The sequence below is a fragment of the Eupeodes corollae genome, chromosome 1 (assembly GCF_945859685.1).
Source record: "Eupeodes corollae chromosome 1, idEupCoro1.1, whole genome shotgun sequence".
In the NCBI taxonomy this organism is placed as follows: domain Eukaryota; kingdom Metazoa; phylum Arthropoda; class Insecta; order Diptera; family Syrphidae; genus Eupeodes; species Eupeodes corollae.
The window spans coordinates 69,050,207-69,065,149 of record NC_079147.1 but is presented as its reverse complement, the minus strand read 5'-3'; the positions used below and the strand labels follow the sequence as shown (position 1 = coordinate 69,065,149).

At 40.0% G+C, this 14,943-nt stretch overlaps 2 protein-coding genes across 2 annotated transcripts; one reads left to right on the top strand and one right to left on the bottom strand.

The window, feature by feature from the left end:
• The first annotated feature begins 2,505 nt into the window (after positions 1-2,505).
• LOC129942039 (proline-, glutamic acid- and leucine-rich protein 1) lies at positions 2,506-11,915 on the top strand. The gene is made up of 8 exons (XM_056050834.1): positions 2,506-2,935; positions 3,010-3,226; positions 3,282-3,801; positions 3,858-4,040; positions 10,166-10,273; positions 10,342-10,486; positions 10,558-10,788; positions 10,859-11,915. Exons 1-8 carry the CDS (start codon positions 2,831-2,833, stop codon positions 11,828-11,830), a joined length of 2,481 nt encoding a protein of 826 aa, XP_055906809.1. The 5' UTR covers positions 2,506-2,830; the 3' UTR covers positions 11,831-11,915.
• Positions 11,916-13,214: 1,299 nt separating this feature from the next.
• Positions 13,215-13,735, bottom strand: LOC129940114 (uncharacterized). Its single transcript, XM_056048363.1, has 3 exons — positions 13,716-13,735; positions 13,482-13,668; positions 13,215-13,430 (listed from the first exon to the last, which is right to left on the bottom strand). Exons 1-3 carry the CDS (start codon positions 13,733-13,735, stop codon positions 13,215-13,217), a joined length of 423 nt encoding a protein of 140 aa, XP_055904338.1.
• Between the last annotated feature and the right edge of the window lie 1,208 nt (positions 13,736-14,943).

The following is a 14,943-nucleotide window of genomic DNA, read 5'->3' as shown; positions in this document are numbered from 1 at the left end:
GCAGGAATGAGGTTCGAAAGTTTTATGAACAGGTGAAACGAAATTCAAAGGTACATAAATCTAGAACCGAAGGCTGCAAAGACGAAAGTGGAAACATCATAGTGGAACCGCAGTCAATGCTGAGGATATGGAAGGACCACTTTTGCAGACTGTATAACGGCGATGAAGAACTGAATTCCGCTGTCAGGCAGGATGATCCATTCAATATAGACGACGAAAACCAACAATCCCGTCCTCCCGACTTAGACGAAGTAAAGATTGCCATATCTAAGTTGAAGTCTAATAAAGCCGCTGGAGCAGATGGCTTGAATGCCGAGCTCTTTAAAGCAGCTGCAGATAAGTTGGTTAGGAGCTTGCACCAACTTATCTGTAAGATATGGTCGGAAGAAAACAAGCCCGATGAATGGAACCTCAGTATTGTTTGCCCGATCCTGAAAAAAGGAGACACTCTAAACTGCATTAACTATAGAGGAATCAGTCTACTTAACATCGCCTATAAAATCTTCTCTGCCGTAATATGTGAACGTCTAAAGCCCATCGTCAACAACCTGATAGGTCCTTATCAGTGTGGTTTTAGACCAGGAAAGTCCACAGTTGATCAAATATTCACATTACGGCAGATCCTGGAAAAAACTTAAGAGCACCAAATCGACACCCACCATCTTTTCATCGATTTCAAGGCCGCATATGACAGCATCTACAGGGACGAGCTGTATAGAGCCATGTCTAGTTTTGTCATCCCTGCCAAACTCGTCCGTTTGTGCAGGATGACCATGGAGAATTCACGCTGCTCCATACAGGTTGGAAACAACTTAACAGAACCTTTTGATGTCAAAAAAGGTTTAAGACAAGGTGATGCGCTGTCATGCGGTTTTTTTAATATCGTGCTTGAAAGAATTGTGCAGAGCTCACACGTCAACACTAGAGGCACTATCTTTCAAAAGTCTGTCCAATTACTACCTTATGCTGATGACATTGACATAATCGGAAGAACTCAGCGTGATGTCAATGGGGCTTTTGTGAGTATTGAGGCGGAGGCGGCAAAAATGGGTTTAACGGTTAATGAGGGCAAAACAAAGTACATGCTGTCTTCTAGAAAGGACATATAACACCGACGTTTTGGTCAAAAAGTCACAATCGACAGACGTAACTTTGAGGTAGTCAAGGACTTCGTCTACCTAGGCTCCGCTGTAAACGCAGAAAACAACACCAGCGCTGAGATCAAACGCAGAATAACTCTTGCTAACCGCTGTTTCTTTGGACTAAGAAAGCAATTGAGTGGTAAAGTCCTCTCTCGAGGGACCAAAGTGTTGCTATATAAGACCCTTATCATCCCCGTCCTGCTATACGGTGCAGAAGCATGGACCATGACAAAACCGGATGAAAGCACCTTGGGTCGCTTCGAGAGAAAAGTTCTTCGTGTGATCTACGGTCCCGTATGCATCGAAGGGGAGTGGAGGAGAAGATGGAACGACGAGCTGTACGGGCTGTACAGCGACGTAGACTTAGCAAGAAGAGTAAAAGTCCAACGACTAAGATGGCTGCGTCACGTAGAGCGCATGGAAACCAATGCTCCGGCCCGGAAAGTCTTCGAATCCGCACCCACAGGACAGCGCAGTAGAGGAAGACCGCGGATCAGGTGGCGCGCACAAGTGGAAGGTGACCTCACCCAACTTGGAGCGCGAAACTGGAGACATCTAGCTAGGGACCGAGCTAGATGGAGAAGTTTGTTGGGTGAGGCCCTAGTTCACACAGGACTGTAGCGCCACCTTAAGTAAGTAAGTATCTACCATTTTTTTAGTGTGTTTGCATAGTTTTTTATAATAATTTTTAAGCCTATATTTTGTGGATGCTTACTACATTTTGATAGCAAGTTTTTTCTTCTTATCTATTAATTTTAATAAATGAGGTGTCATTCAAACTTTTAACATTTTTTTGTGTGAATCTTTGATGTGTTTATCTAAAATTGAGTTAAATAAATAAAAAGCTTTAGTAGGATCATATTCAAAGTACATTTCTTCCCAAAATTCATACCTTGACTTTTCCCGAAGTATGTCCAAAAGTGAAACGAATCGTTCCACTAAGTTGTTTTTCAATTTCTCCAGACGACCTGTCAAAAAATTTGAATGATGGTTTCAAAGATGAAAACCAATGAACGGCAGATTTTAAATTTCATATTTTGAAACAACATTGTTTCTTTATTTGTCCACCTGTCAGTTTTACATTCAGTGAACAACTCTAACCTCAAATGATTTATTCTAATCAGGAAATGCGTTATTCCGATCAGAAAAGTGTGTTTCAAAATAAATTTGGTGGCGCAACAGTCCATTGAGAACTAGGGCCTAGTGATTTACAACTCTCAACCATTCCTGTGTGCGAGTACTGTTGTTACAAATGGAGGGGACCTACATTTTTAAGCCGAATCCGAAGGGCTGATTTGAGAACGCACTCTTCATGACAAAAATTATATTTTTAATTAGTATTGAACCCAAGACCTCTGGCATGACAGTCCAACGCACCAACTATCATTCCACGGGTATGTTTCAGTGACAGACATTTTCAATGATAGCTCCAATCGACTTTCGAAAAAAGTCCAAGTTTTGTTTTAACTTTCGAAAATACCGATCGAATAAAATTCTTCGAAATCAACAAAACAGTACTAGATGACTTTGGTACTTGCGAGTCAAATATTACGTTACGTTACGTTACATGAGCACATGTTATCGAACTGTCAGTCAGCAAACAAATTCAAAGAAAAAGAAACACAAAATTTAAACTCTTTAAATTATTGCCGCAAGGAAAAAAATAAAATAAACAGAAAATTCATTAAATGGATGGAATTTTGGGAATTTTTCAAGGCATTGCCACAACTGAAGGTGACAGCCTTGATACCTATCTCAATGCACTCAACGAACATCAAAGTTTTCGCTTAAAGGTAAGTTCTTATCAATCGTCTTCATCCATCCACCCCTATGGATCGGTAGATAAACATACAATTTGTAATTACAGGGAACCACTGGAAGCGATCCTATTGTCCAACACATCACCTCAGTGTTAAGTAAGCCAGCGACACGTCGAGAAGGCTTAATCCTTCTGCAATGCTATCTTGACCAGTGTCCAGTTGATGCATTGGAGCAAAAGGGTGTTTTGTGGATGACTCTAGCTCTGAAAGCGTGCAATTCTAAAGAATCAGAAACTGTTGGAGAACTGGTCTATGGTGTACTTAGTAAGTACATTTTTTTTTTGTTGTTTAAGACACTTGTTATTTGTTTTTCTCATAGAAAACCTTGCAACAAAAAGTGTAGACATTCCCGACTTATCCAAGGCGTTTATAAGTAATTTCCTAAATAAAATTTACGATTCCCTGAGCACCGTTGTTCCATGTGCCTATCAGTCGGCTTTGGAGTGCGTCGAAACTTGTTTGCGTCTGCATCCAGGCCCCAGTGGTCCATCACGTGGATCGATAGAGAAATTTCTTTTCAAATTCACTGATTCCACAGATGAAGTTTTAACATTGTGGAGTGGGAAATGTCTTCACCTACTGCAACAAGTTCGTGGCGGGGGAGTTCAAGGGATCAGCCACAAGGCTGCTTGGCAAAGTTATCAAATGAAACTTCTCGGAAGTCTTCATAGCCTTATGGATTCGGCTTTCTCGAACTGTACCGAATTATATGATGACTCAATTGAGAAGGATCAACTAAATATTGCACCTTTAGAATTGAGTGATGAACCAGTTAAGAGGGCAATGCAAATTTACATTAGGTTTAGAAATTTAGTTAAGTATCTTATTGCTGCTTTGCGGTAAGTCAATATTTGTTATTCATGGTGTTCAATGGAATAATCATTTTTTTTTTCAGTCAACCTTATCCAGTTCCGAAAGCTATAGCTCCGAAGAAAATTCTCAATCTCATTACACGAGGACTAGGCGTTACATGTCCTATGTTGCAGAAGAATAAAACATCGGATAACTTAGCAATTGGGGCTTTGTTGCCGAAGATGCAAACACACTTATGGGAACTTCTTGAGGCAGCGATCCTAACGTAAGCTTAAAGACAAAATATGTCTACCTCGAGAAATTTGTAGTTATTTGTCTTTTAACATTGGCTCTGAACAGAATCGCAGATCCTCTGAAGGTTAACTTTTTAGGTTATGATTGTTATTTCGATCTCTAGCTTGTTGTCTCCAACTTGATTACTAAACCGGGAATGAGGTCTGCCTCTGCTTCTGGTTCCTTTAGGTTTACCATTAAATACCTTACGGGCTTCGATTCTCTACATGTCCTAACCATCTTAATCGTTGAACACGTAGTTTTTTGAGCAAGTCAAGTCTCAGATAATATTTTGCCTGTCAACCTTCATCTCGAAGATATCAAGAAATCCTTCATCCATCTGGAAAAGAGTTCATTCTTCTGCAATATACAATAAGACTGAGATGATCAAGGTTTTGTACAGCGTCTCCTTGGTACTTCGCGTTCTTATTCCTCAATTGCTCATTTAGGCCAAAGAAAAAGCGATAAGCAAGGGTAATTCTGCGTTGGATCTCTGAGCTGATGTCATTTGCAGAGTTAACAGCAGTACCCAGATAGATACATTCATTTACCACTTTGAAGTTGTATCGAATCTATCAATAGTCACGTTCACGATGGCAGTAAATACTTCGTTTTGTTCTCGTTAATGACAAGACCCATTTTGTTCGCTACAGACTTGCTAAGGCATCCGTAACTGCTGGTTCTAACTAACTGATTCCAATAACGCCGAAGTCATCTGCATATCCAAGTAATTGTATGGATTTTAAAAAGATGGTGCTATTGGTTTTGACGTTGGTGTTTCGCACCACTCAAGAACAATATTGAAGCAGCTTCATAACAGAGCATCGCCTTGTCGAAGTCCTCTGGCAGTTTCGAAGGTTTCGGTTGAGTTGCTGATAGTAGTTTTGTAAACATATCTGCTAACAAATCATTTGTTCGGCAATATTGACATCTTACAATATTCTTCTCCACATAGTCCTTCACAAAGTAAAATTTAGTGTCGATATGTTTCGATCTATTGCTTAGTTTTTCTTGACATATGTGCTTGAGAAAGCTTTGGTTATCTTCGTAAATATGTGTGGGTTGGGTCTGAGAGTGATTGAGAGCGTTCAGAAGTTGCCTCAGCCAAAATGCTTCATAAAGAATATTTATCCTGAGTTTGACTTTCGATTTATTCTGTCTGCTGCCGAATTCGCATCAGCATATCCAATGAGGTCTTGTTCTGTCTTGTCAACTTTACTAAGAATTAATTTTAAATTTGATGTTTCTTTTAGATATTTTAGAACGCATTTAAGTTCAATCCAGTCTACTTGACTTGGAGATGCAGTTTTGGTTGCCAATATCGATACTTACTTACTTACTTAAGGTGGCGCTACAGTCCAGGGCGGACCTGGGCCTCAACCAACATGCGTCTCCAACCAGCTCGGTCCCTAGCTAGCTGTCTCCAGTTTCGCACGCCAAGTTGGTTGAGGTCTTCACCCACCTGAGTGCCTCATCTGAGTTACGGTCTTCCTCTATTGCGTCGTCCCTCGAGATTGGATTCGAAGACCTTCCGGGCTGGAGCGTTGATGTAAATTCGCTCTACATGACGTAGTCATTTAAACCGTTGGACTTTAATTCTGTTAACTAGGTCAGTGTCGCTGTACAGCCCGTACAGGTCGTCGTTAAATCTTCTCCTCCATTCTCCATCTATGCGTACGGGACCAAACATCGACCGAAGAATTATTCTCTCGAAACATCCTAAGACGCTCTCATCTTTCTTTGACAGGGTCCAGGCCTCAGTGCCATAAATGAGAACCGGGATGATGAGTGTCTTATAGATGGTGATTGTAGATGCTCGAGAGAGGACTTTATTTCTGAATTGCCTTCTAAGTCCAAAGAAGCAGTGATTTGCAAGAGTTATTCTTCGTTTGATTTCAGCGCTGTTGTCGTTGTCCGCATTAATAGCGGTGCCTAGGTAGACAAAGTCCTTAACTACCTCAAAGTTATAGCTGTCCATGGTGACGTTTTGTACAAGACGTTGTCGTTCAGTGTCCTTTTTTGATGACAGCATATACTTGGTCTTTTTTTTGTTTTTTTATAATAAGCGCACATTCAAGGTGTTATATTACCCTTATTATGTAGACACAGTGTGAGCACTAGGAAAGGGAGAGATGGGTTGAAAGGAGATGTCGGTGCACATTGGTTTTGAATTCCTGAATATTGCAATAGCTTGGAAAGACAGAGTGTGGCAAGGCATTCCACATTCGCATAGTACGGCTAAAGAACGAATATCTGTACTTGACAGTACGACCGAAGATGGGCTCGAGGGTAAATTGATGAGCATTCCTAGAAGCGCGAGTATTACGGTTGAACTGTTTAAAGGGAGGAATGCAGCTGGCTATTTCTCTAGAGCATAAACCATTAAAATAACGGTAAAAAAGCGTGAGACAAGAAACATTGACCACTAAACCCATCTTCTTCGCTTCCGTCGCAATGCTCAAAAACGCTCCACTGACGTCACGCTTTGATCTTCCAATTAAGTCAACATCATCTGCGTATCCGAGTAATTGGATGGACCTTTGGAAGATTGTGCCTCTAGTGTTGATTGTTGAGTTTTGCACAATTCTTTCCAGAACGATGTTGAAGAAGTCGCATGACAGTGCATCGCCTTGTCTAAAACCTTTTTTGACATCAAGCGTGCATTCTCCATCGTCATTCTGCACAAACGGATAAGTTTGACAGGGATGCCAAAACTAGACATTGCTCGGTAGAGCTCTTCCCTATAGATGCTGTCATACGCGGCTTTAAAATCGATAAAGAGATGGTGGGTGTCGATTTGAAGCTCCTGGGGTTTTTCTAAGATCTGCCGTAGTGTGAATATTTGGTCGATAGTGGACTTTCCTGGTCTGAAGCCACACTGATAAGGAGCTATCAAGTTGTTGACGAACGGCTTCAGACGTTTACATAATACGGCAGAAAGGATCTTATATGCAATGTTAAGGAGACTAATGCCTCTGTAGTTGGCGCAATTTAGAGGGTCTCCTTTTATTATGTATCGGGCACACTGGCTGAGATGCCACTCATCGGGCATGATTTTTTTCGACCATATTTTACAGATCAGATGGTGCATGCTCCCTACCATGTCATCGTCTGCTGCTTTGAATAGTGCGGCAGCGAAGCCGTCCGCTGCAGCAGCTTTGTTTGAATTAAGTTTAGATATAGCTATCTTCACTTCGTCAAGGTCGGGTAGGCGGAATTGTTGATCTGCGTCGCCAAGGTTGAGTGGTTCTATCTCCCTTACAGCGGAATTCGGTTCGTCATCGCCGTTATATAATTTGGAGAAGTATCTTTCCATATTCTCAGCATCGACTGCGGTTCTACTACGATGTTCCCCTGATCGTCGGTTCGGGGCTGGTACCCTTGGGAGGTTTTTTTTACCTTTTGGTAAAATTTAAGAACCTCATTCCTGTTGTAACATCTCTCTATCTCCTCGATTGCGCGCTTCTCGTACTCTCTTTTTTTCCGTTGTTCCTCTCTCCTCTTCTGCTCGTTGAGCTCGCGAGCAGCTCTGGTCCTTCTGTGCAGTGCCGTTTTGTATGCCTCTTGTTTCGCTGAGTGTGCGGCATCTCTGATGGCTGCAAGGCAATGTTGCCACTGGTTTTAAATGCTTAATGCAGACAGCATAGGACTCCTTAAGAGGTTATTAGAGACTTGATCGGAAAAGGACATGGCAGTCTCTTGCAATTGTAGCCGTCTAACGTCGAATCTTCTCACAGCACTTCCTTATTTTGGCTGGGAACGGGATATCCGTAGCCGTACCTTGGCTACAACGAGGTAGTGGTCCGAGTCAATGTTAGCCCCTCGGAAATTTCGGACATCCTGTATACTGGAGAAGTGTCGTGAGTCGATCGCAATGTGTTCAATCTGGTTGCAAGTTTATTGATCAGGAGATTTCCATGTCCTCTTGTGGATATTGAGATGTGTTAACTGCGTACTAGCTACCAGAACTTCTCGCCCCTCATCGAAATCGATCAGCCTGAATCCGTTGTCGGATTCCACCACCGATTGTTTCACCAAAGATGTCTTCTCTTCCTTGCTTGGGATTAAAATTTTCTAAGACAATTTTAATGTCATGGCCAGGGCACTGCTCATATGTCTTGTCCAATACCTCGAAGAATATGTCTTTGGTGTCTTCATCTTTCTCCTCTGTTGGGGCATGCGCACATATGAGGCTTATGTTGGCGAATTCAGCCTTGATGCGGATTGTCGTGATGCGCTCGCTCACACTGTTGAAAGTCAAGACTTTTTGACTGAGTCTAGTTCCAACAACAAATACACACCCAAATAGACGCTGTCTTTGTTCTCGGTATCAGTCGCGGTAGTATATATCGCAGTCTTTTAGTTTGCGTTTGCCCGGTCCATCCCATCGCACTTCTTGGATGGCGGTAATATCTGTCTTGCAGCAGTTTAGGGCTTCCGCTAATTGTTCGGCTGCACGTGGTCTGTTAAGGGACCTAACATTAACCGTCAAGATCCGAAGTTCGTTGTCCTTATTTCGTTTGCGTGGGTTGTCCACAGTGAATCCGTCCGTATCCGAGGCTTGTTGCAGCTTCGCAACTAAAGGTATTTTTTACGTGGCCAGGAAGTCACCTTGACGGCACAACCTCCAACCTGGAGGGCCAGATCCTTAGTATAACTCCAAAGAAGGGGATAAACAGCTCCTTACAGGCCTGGGCTCCGAACATGTCGAAGAAGCCCTATAAGGTGTTCACTAAGTAATTCAACCTTACTGGAACATCTCGAGAATTCGTCCGCTGCTATCTGGATAAGGAGAGGTGCTTTAGTAGAAACACCTCTTCCCCCTCCCTCTCGTTTGCTGCCCGCAACAACTTTCCAGTGGGGTTAGAAGCCAATCTCCAGTTAAGGTACTAAGCACACGATGTTCACCGCGGGGAGGTGAGAGTAGGAGTTGATAGACAGAGGTGGGTTTTGAGAAAAACATGTGGATGCTTGTGTCCTCTTGAATGCACGTGTCTACCATTTGAACCAAAGGCCGCAGTTCAGCGAAAGAAAAATGGGTCTATAATGGAGAGGTCATTGAAGTTGTCACGGAATTCAAATACCTTGGAGTTCACTTAAAGAAAAATATGAGCATGGAAATTCATCTAAGACAGAAACTAGTTAAGGCTAAAGGTGCAATTAGTGCAACTTGGACAAGATGTTGTTTAAACAAAAGTATAGCACATAGCAGCAAGTTCAAGATAATTGAAGCGGTATCTGAGTCTGTCATGTTTTACGCGGCACAAACTTGGGGAACGAAACAATACCAAACAGTTGAGGAACTTCTCTGATACTATATTAGGCGAACTTTTAGACCGCCATCCAATACACCCAACTATGTTATTATGCTGGAATCAGGATTATCACCTATGTTCATAAGAACCCTAAAAATGCAAGTGGATTACATCTTGAGTGTTATGAAGATGAGCAATAATAAGCTTCCGAAGATAGTAATACGAACCAAAACAAGTTGGTGTGTGGTGATGGGATACATTTGGCAAGAGAATGTGGAATGCAACTTAACCTTTTGTGTAATAACCAAGATGATTTAAAAGCTTCTTAATACCAGCTCATTTCCGCAGTAGACATAAAACAACGAGAGAAATAATTGAATGACGCCACAGGATCTATATACAGGCAGCTCTACTGTCAACTATATCACAATTTGGAAGAGAGGAATTATTTTAGGGACGAAAATAGCATTGCCGAAATTTCAATGATGATTTAACTGAGTGGTGAAGTTATGCAGCTGAATTTTATACCTCATAGAGATGACTTACCAATTATATGCTCATTGTGCAATTTAAAGGAAAGGGAGGATGTTTTACACTTTGTCGGAAGATGTCAAGTTCTTAAAGAAATAAGAAGGAAAACTTTTGGTAGTGAAATACTGACGCAAAATCAAGTTATACTCTTGATTAACAAAGTACAAGTTTAAAAATGATATCAATTCCGCAGGCTAGCACAAATTTCACAATAAATTCATAGACAAATATTTTTGGAGTGGTATTTTTCTTACCGCAACGACATAACTATTTAAAAAATTTATTAAAATCAATAAAAAGTCCTCATAATCAAAATATGTCTATATTTTAGTTTGAAATCACATTTAGCTGTGTACCATACGTCAATCTTAGAAATCATACTCGATACCCTCAAATGGACATCATCTAAAAAGTCAACTGGTCATAAAAAGCCTTACATGTAAGTAGCAATGGTTACATTCTACTCGAAGAAAAACATTCCAAAAATACCTTAAATCGTCTTTTTAGATCCTTGAGGACTTGTGCTTACAAAGCTCTGAATCTTTGGTGTAATACAATGAAACATGGTAGTAGATGCGAAATAATTGCCGATAATGTTATCGAAGAAATAATGTTTGACATTAGTCCCTTTGAAAATGCCTTCACACTCAAGGTGACTGAACAAATTTTAATTTATTAGTAAAACAATTAGAATAAAAGATTTTGTTTGTTGTTGTTGTTTAGGTTATAAGTGGTGCGAAGAAACACATGTCGAAAAAAGCTCGACGTCAATTGCACAAGGCTCAAAATGACCAATCAAATTTGGTTCAAACTCATTCTAATGCCAGTGACTCACAGGCCAAAAAACAGCTCTATAGCGATGAAGGAAACCAACAACTCTGCCTAAAAGCTCTTCAATGCCTTCGAAGTGTCTTCCTGTCAACTGGATGTTTCCTTAAACCAACTGTCGTGAAGGTAAAAACCAAACCAACAAAAATATAATGTATATCCTCAAACTTAAGTAATTTGTATTTCCTCTTTTTAGTCAACTCAACTGAAGATTATTGGCATTTGCCTGGGGATTTCCAATGCGACATTTAAAAAAGAACACTTGTACAATAATTACCTATGCCGTGAGGAAGTCTACAATGTGTTGTATACGTTGACCCTATCGCCCCATCATCTCTGTCCACCACCCACCCAATTGACTATAAATCTTCTTCAAAATGCCCAAATCGAAGATTCAAATATCAAAGTCCGCCAGACTTGTTCAATGCTCTTGAATAACATCGAAAAAATAATCCATCCCCAGAAAGAGAGTTTGATATTCCCTTCGGATGTTCGTGAAATAAAGAATGCATTCCAAAAATTCGGAAAAGAAAAATTACTCACTCAAGATCCAATGCTTGGAGGCGGTGGTTGTGAATTCGAAGAAAACGAAGGCGACGAGGAAGATGAAGAGGACGAAGAAATAGAAAAAGACGAAGACGAAGAGATGTTAGACTTGGAAAATATAACCACAGTAGTTGCCTTGGAAAATTCGAAAACATCAGAAACTAAAAAACCTTTAACAATTTCTGTTGATTTGACATTAGATGAAAGCTTAGTCAGACGTCCATCGATTCACTTGGATTCATCGAATGATTCGGTGGAGTTCATTCCAGAAAAAAAGAATGAGCAAAAAGTTGAAGAGAACATTCTCGAAATACCAAAGTCACCTGAGATGAATTTACGAGTGGAAGAAGAAGATGAAGACGATGATGATGATATCGAAGAAGTTGACGTACTTGAAAAGCCACCTCTAGAAAGTGCCAAAAAGGATGAAGAAAATACGGAGACTAAGGAGGATCAGGAGGCATCATCACCTAAGAAGCCAAGATTAGAAATATTAGAAGTAATAACTGTTCCAGTCAATCCAACAGCAAATAATAATCAGCAAGAAGGGGAAAAACCAAAAGAAGATAACGAGTTGAACTTCGAGGAAATTGCTGCTACGTTTGTTGATGAGTTACTTTAAATCTAATATAATTTTGTTTATTTTTTTCTATGTTTGCATTACCGACGAAGAGTAATATTTATTTCTTTGAAAATATATTCTTATTATGTTAAAATGTATTTTATTTTTATACAAACTTTAAGATACTGGTTATTCTATTTCAACTGATGGGTAAAAGAAGATTCCAAAAGTCGTTAGTATTGAAAGATTTCAGCTAAATTGGTATTAAAGTAACATTGGATTTAACTCTAGTCAAGCTATGTTCCATTATTTAAACATTGGGTACATCTGAAATGTTGAAAACAACCAAGCAAAAATTGCTTTGGGAAAGTGTAGCAAACGAGCTTTTATCTAAGTAATCGCTTTACACTTAAGACAAGGACGCAGTGCCCGTAAAACAAATTACGATAATTGCTACTAACGTTAGTTGTTTTCTTAAGACTGCTTTTGACATCGTTTAAATATAACTGCACCTATAACGGCGACCACTAACCGTAATCCGCTGTCAGGCAGGATGATCCATTCAATATAAACAACGGAAGCCCAACCGAGCACTTTAAAAGAAGCTGGAGATAATTTGGTTAGGAGCATGCACCAACTTATCTGTAATATATGGTCGGACGAAATCATGCCCAATAAAAGGAACCTCAGTATTGTAAGCCCGAAACTGAAAACGGATGACCTTTTTAAACAGCACCAACTATAAAGGAATCATATTACTTAACATCGCTTTCAAAATCTTCTCTGCCGTTTTATGTCAACATCTTACGTCTATCGTCAACAACCTGATATGTCGGGCGTATTATCACTCGCGAATCGAAAATTCGCCCAAAGTCAAATGTTTTGGAGAATTAACAGTTTGGTGGTATTACCAATGGTGAACTCCGTAGTTCGTCTTTGAAAACAAAATTGCCAACATTAAAAACTGAAAGTGAAATATCATTCATTGTCATAAATATTTATAAAGTCAGATTGAAGAATATTGTTTTTTTGTGAAAAAAAGTAAATAAAAATAAAGATGATTAGCATCGTTAAATTGTTCTTCGAGGATGAAAATGAAGAAGTAACAAATAAAGATGAACAAATCATGATTTTGGGTGGTATTGTAATTGTGCGCCTTCTGCACATTTTCTCTCTCCTTCCGTTTTTCCTTTGCTTTGAGTAACTCAACATAAATTTGTTAAGTTCATAATTCTTTCTTGAATATCTTGCCGTTTCGGAAAAAGATTTTTTTAATGGAATCCGACACAACAAAAAGTTTTTCTTGAGTCGCCGTTTGTTTTTGGAGGAGTTTGACTCGTTTATCCACAAATTTTTCCCTGCTTTTACGACATTCGTTGATTTTTGTTGACTGGGCTGATGTCATTGTCATGGGAGCATCTTCAACTTCAATGTCTGCATCATTTCAGTCGGGTTGTTCCACTGTTGCAGTTGAATGTGTTCCAAACGTATTACCTATTGGATTTACAGCCTGCTGTAAACTTAGCAAATTGTCAACTGCCTGTTTCAAAGGTGGCGAAGACAACTGCCGAAAAGGTCCTCCACCTCCACCTGTTGCGACTACATCCTTTTTATTTGTCGCGATTTTCTTCTTAAGTTTTAATTTAAAGTTCAGCCAAACCTATAAAATTTTATTTTCTAAAACCATTTTGTAATATTCTTTGTTAATAACCTTATGCCTTTCTTTACCCTCTCGAATAGGAGGTCCCAATGCGTTTAGCTCAAGAGCAAACGAATCCCAATATTGGGCTTGGTTTTTTTTGGATGACCCAAACGTCCCGACACCCTTGGCAATGTCGGGGTTTGCCTCCATTAGCTCCACCAACTTCGAGAACTGGGCGTTGGTGGTTCTTTTAATGCTATACCAATAAAAGTTGTAATTATAATTTATTTATTTTGTTCTTACCTTTGTCGATTTTCACACATTTTTTTTATGTCGCAAAAAAAATCTAGACAACTACTTCGAATTCAAAAAAAATGATTTTTCAAAGTCACCAAGAATTACAGTTCGACCGATTACGACAGATAAAGGCGATCATTCGCCAATTGTAATGGAACGACATTTCAATTCGCCAAATTTGAAAGTTTAAGGCGAACGTCAACTTGGCGAATCGCGAGTGATCAAACGGCCCTACATTACCGCAGATCCTGGAAAAAATCCAAGAACATCAAATCGACACAGACCATTTCTTCATGGATATGATCTACAGGGTCGAGCTGTATAGAGCCATGTCCGTTTGTGCAGGATGATCGGTTACACCTCTGGAAAATTTGTTCATCGAACGATTCATAAAATGATATTTCTTGAATTTCTAATATTTCATAAAATTCGGAGAAAATTTTATTCTGATCGGATACTATCATCATCATCATTTTGAACAGCTGCTTAATGGCGATGATGCACCGAAAATGAGCAGGCCCTACAAATCCATTTGGATGATGATCTCCAGCCGACCTGAATGAAATCAGAGTTACCATCACCAGGCTGAAGTCGAGCTAAGCTGCCGGTGATAAAGTTTTACGGGCGTAGCTTTCCAACCTGTAGGGAGCTGATCGAGCTTGCCGAGTGGAATTTAAGCACTATCTTTCCGACCCATAAAAAATGTTACCGTCTTCTCTGCGCCAATTACAAAGGAACCTGTCTAGCGTGTTATGTGAACACCTGAAGCCATTAGCAGACGAATTGGTTGGCCATTATTAGTGTGACTCCAGGCATGGAAAATATACAGATCCTAGAGAATAAAATATAACATCGATACACAGCCTATAACAGTGTCAATAGAAACTAACTATACCGTGCCATGTCGGGTTTAGGTATACATGCAAAACTAATACGACTTATCAGGATAACGTTGAAGAATTCTCCTTGCTCCGTAAAAATTGATAGAGACTCAACCGAAAACTTGGATGCCACCAGAGGACATCGACAAAGCGATGCGCTTGAGATGAGTGGTGCGAAAAACAACGTCAACATCAGTGCCACCATTTTTTAGAAATCCTCACAATATCTTGGATATGCAGATGACTTCAACATTATGGGAAGAACTAAACGAGCAGTTAGGGATGCCTTTTCCGGTATTTGGTTTAAAGCGAACAAAATAGGTCTTGTGATTAACGATATCAAAACGAAGTCT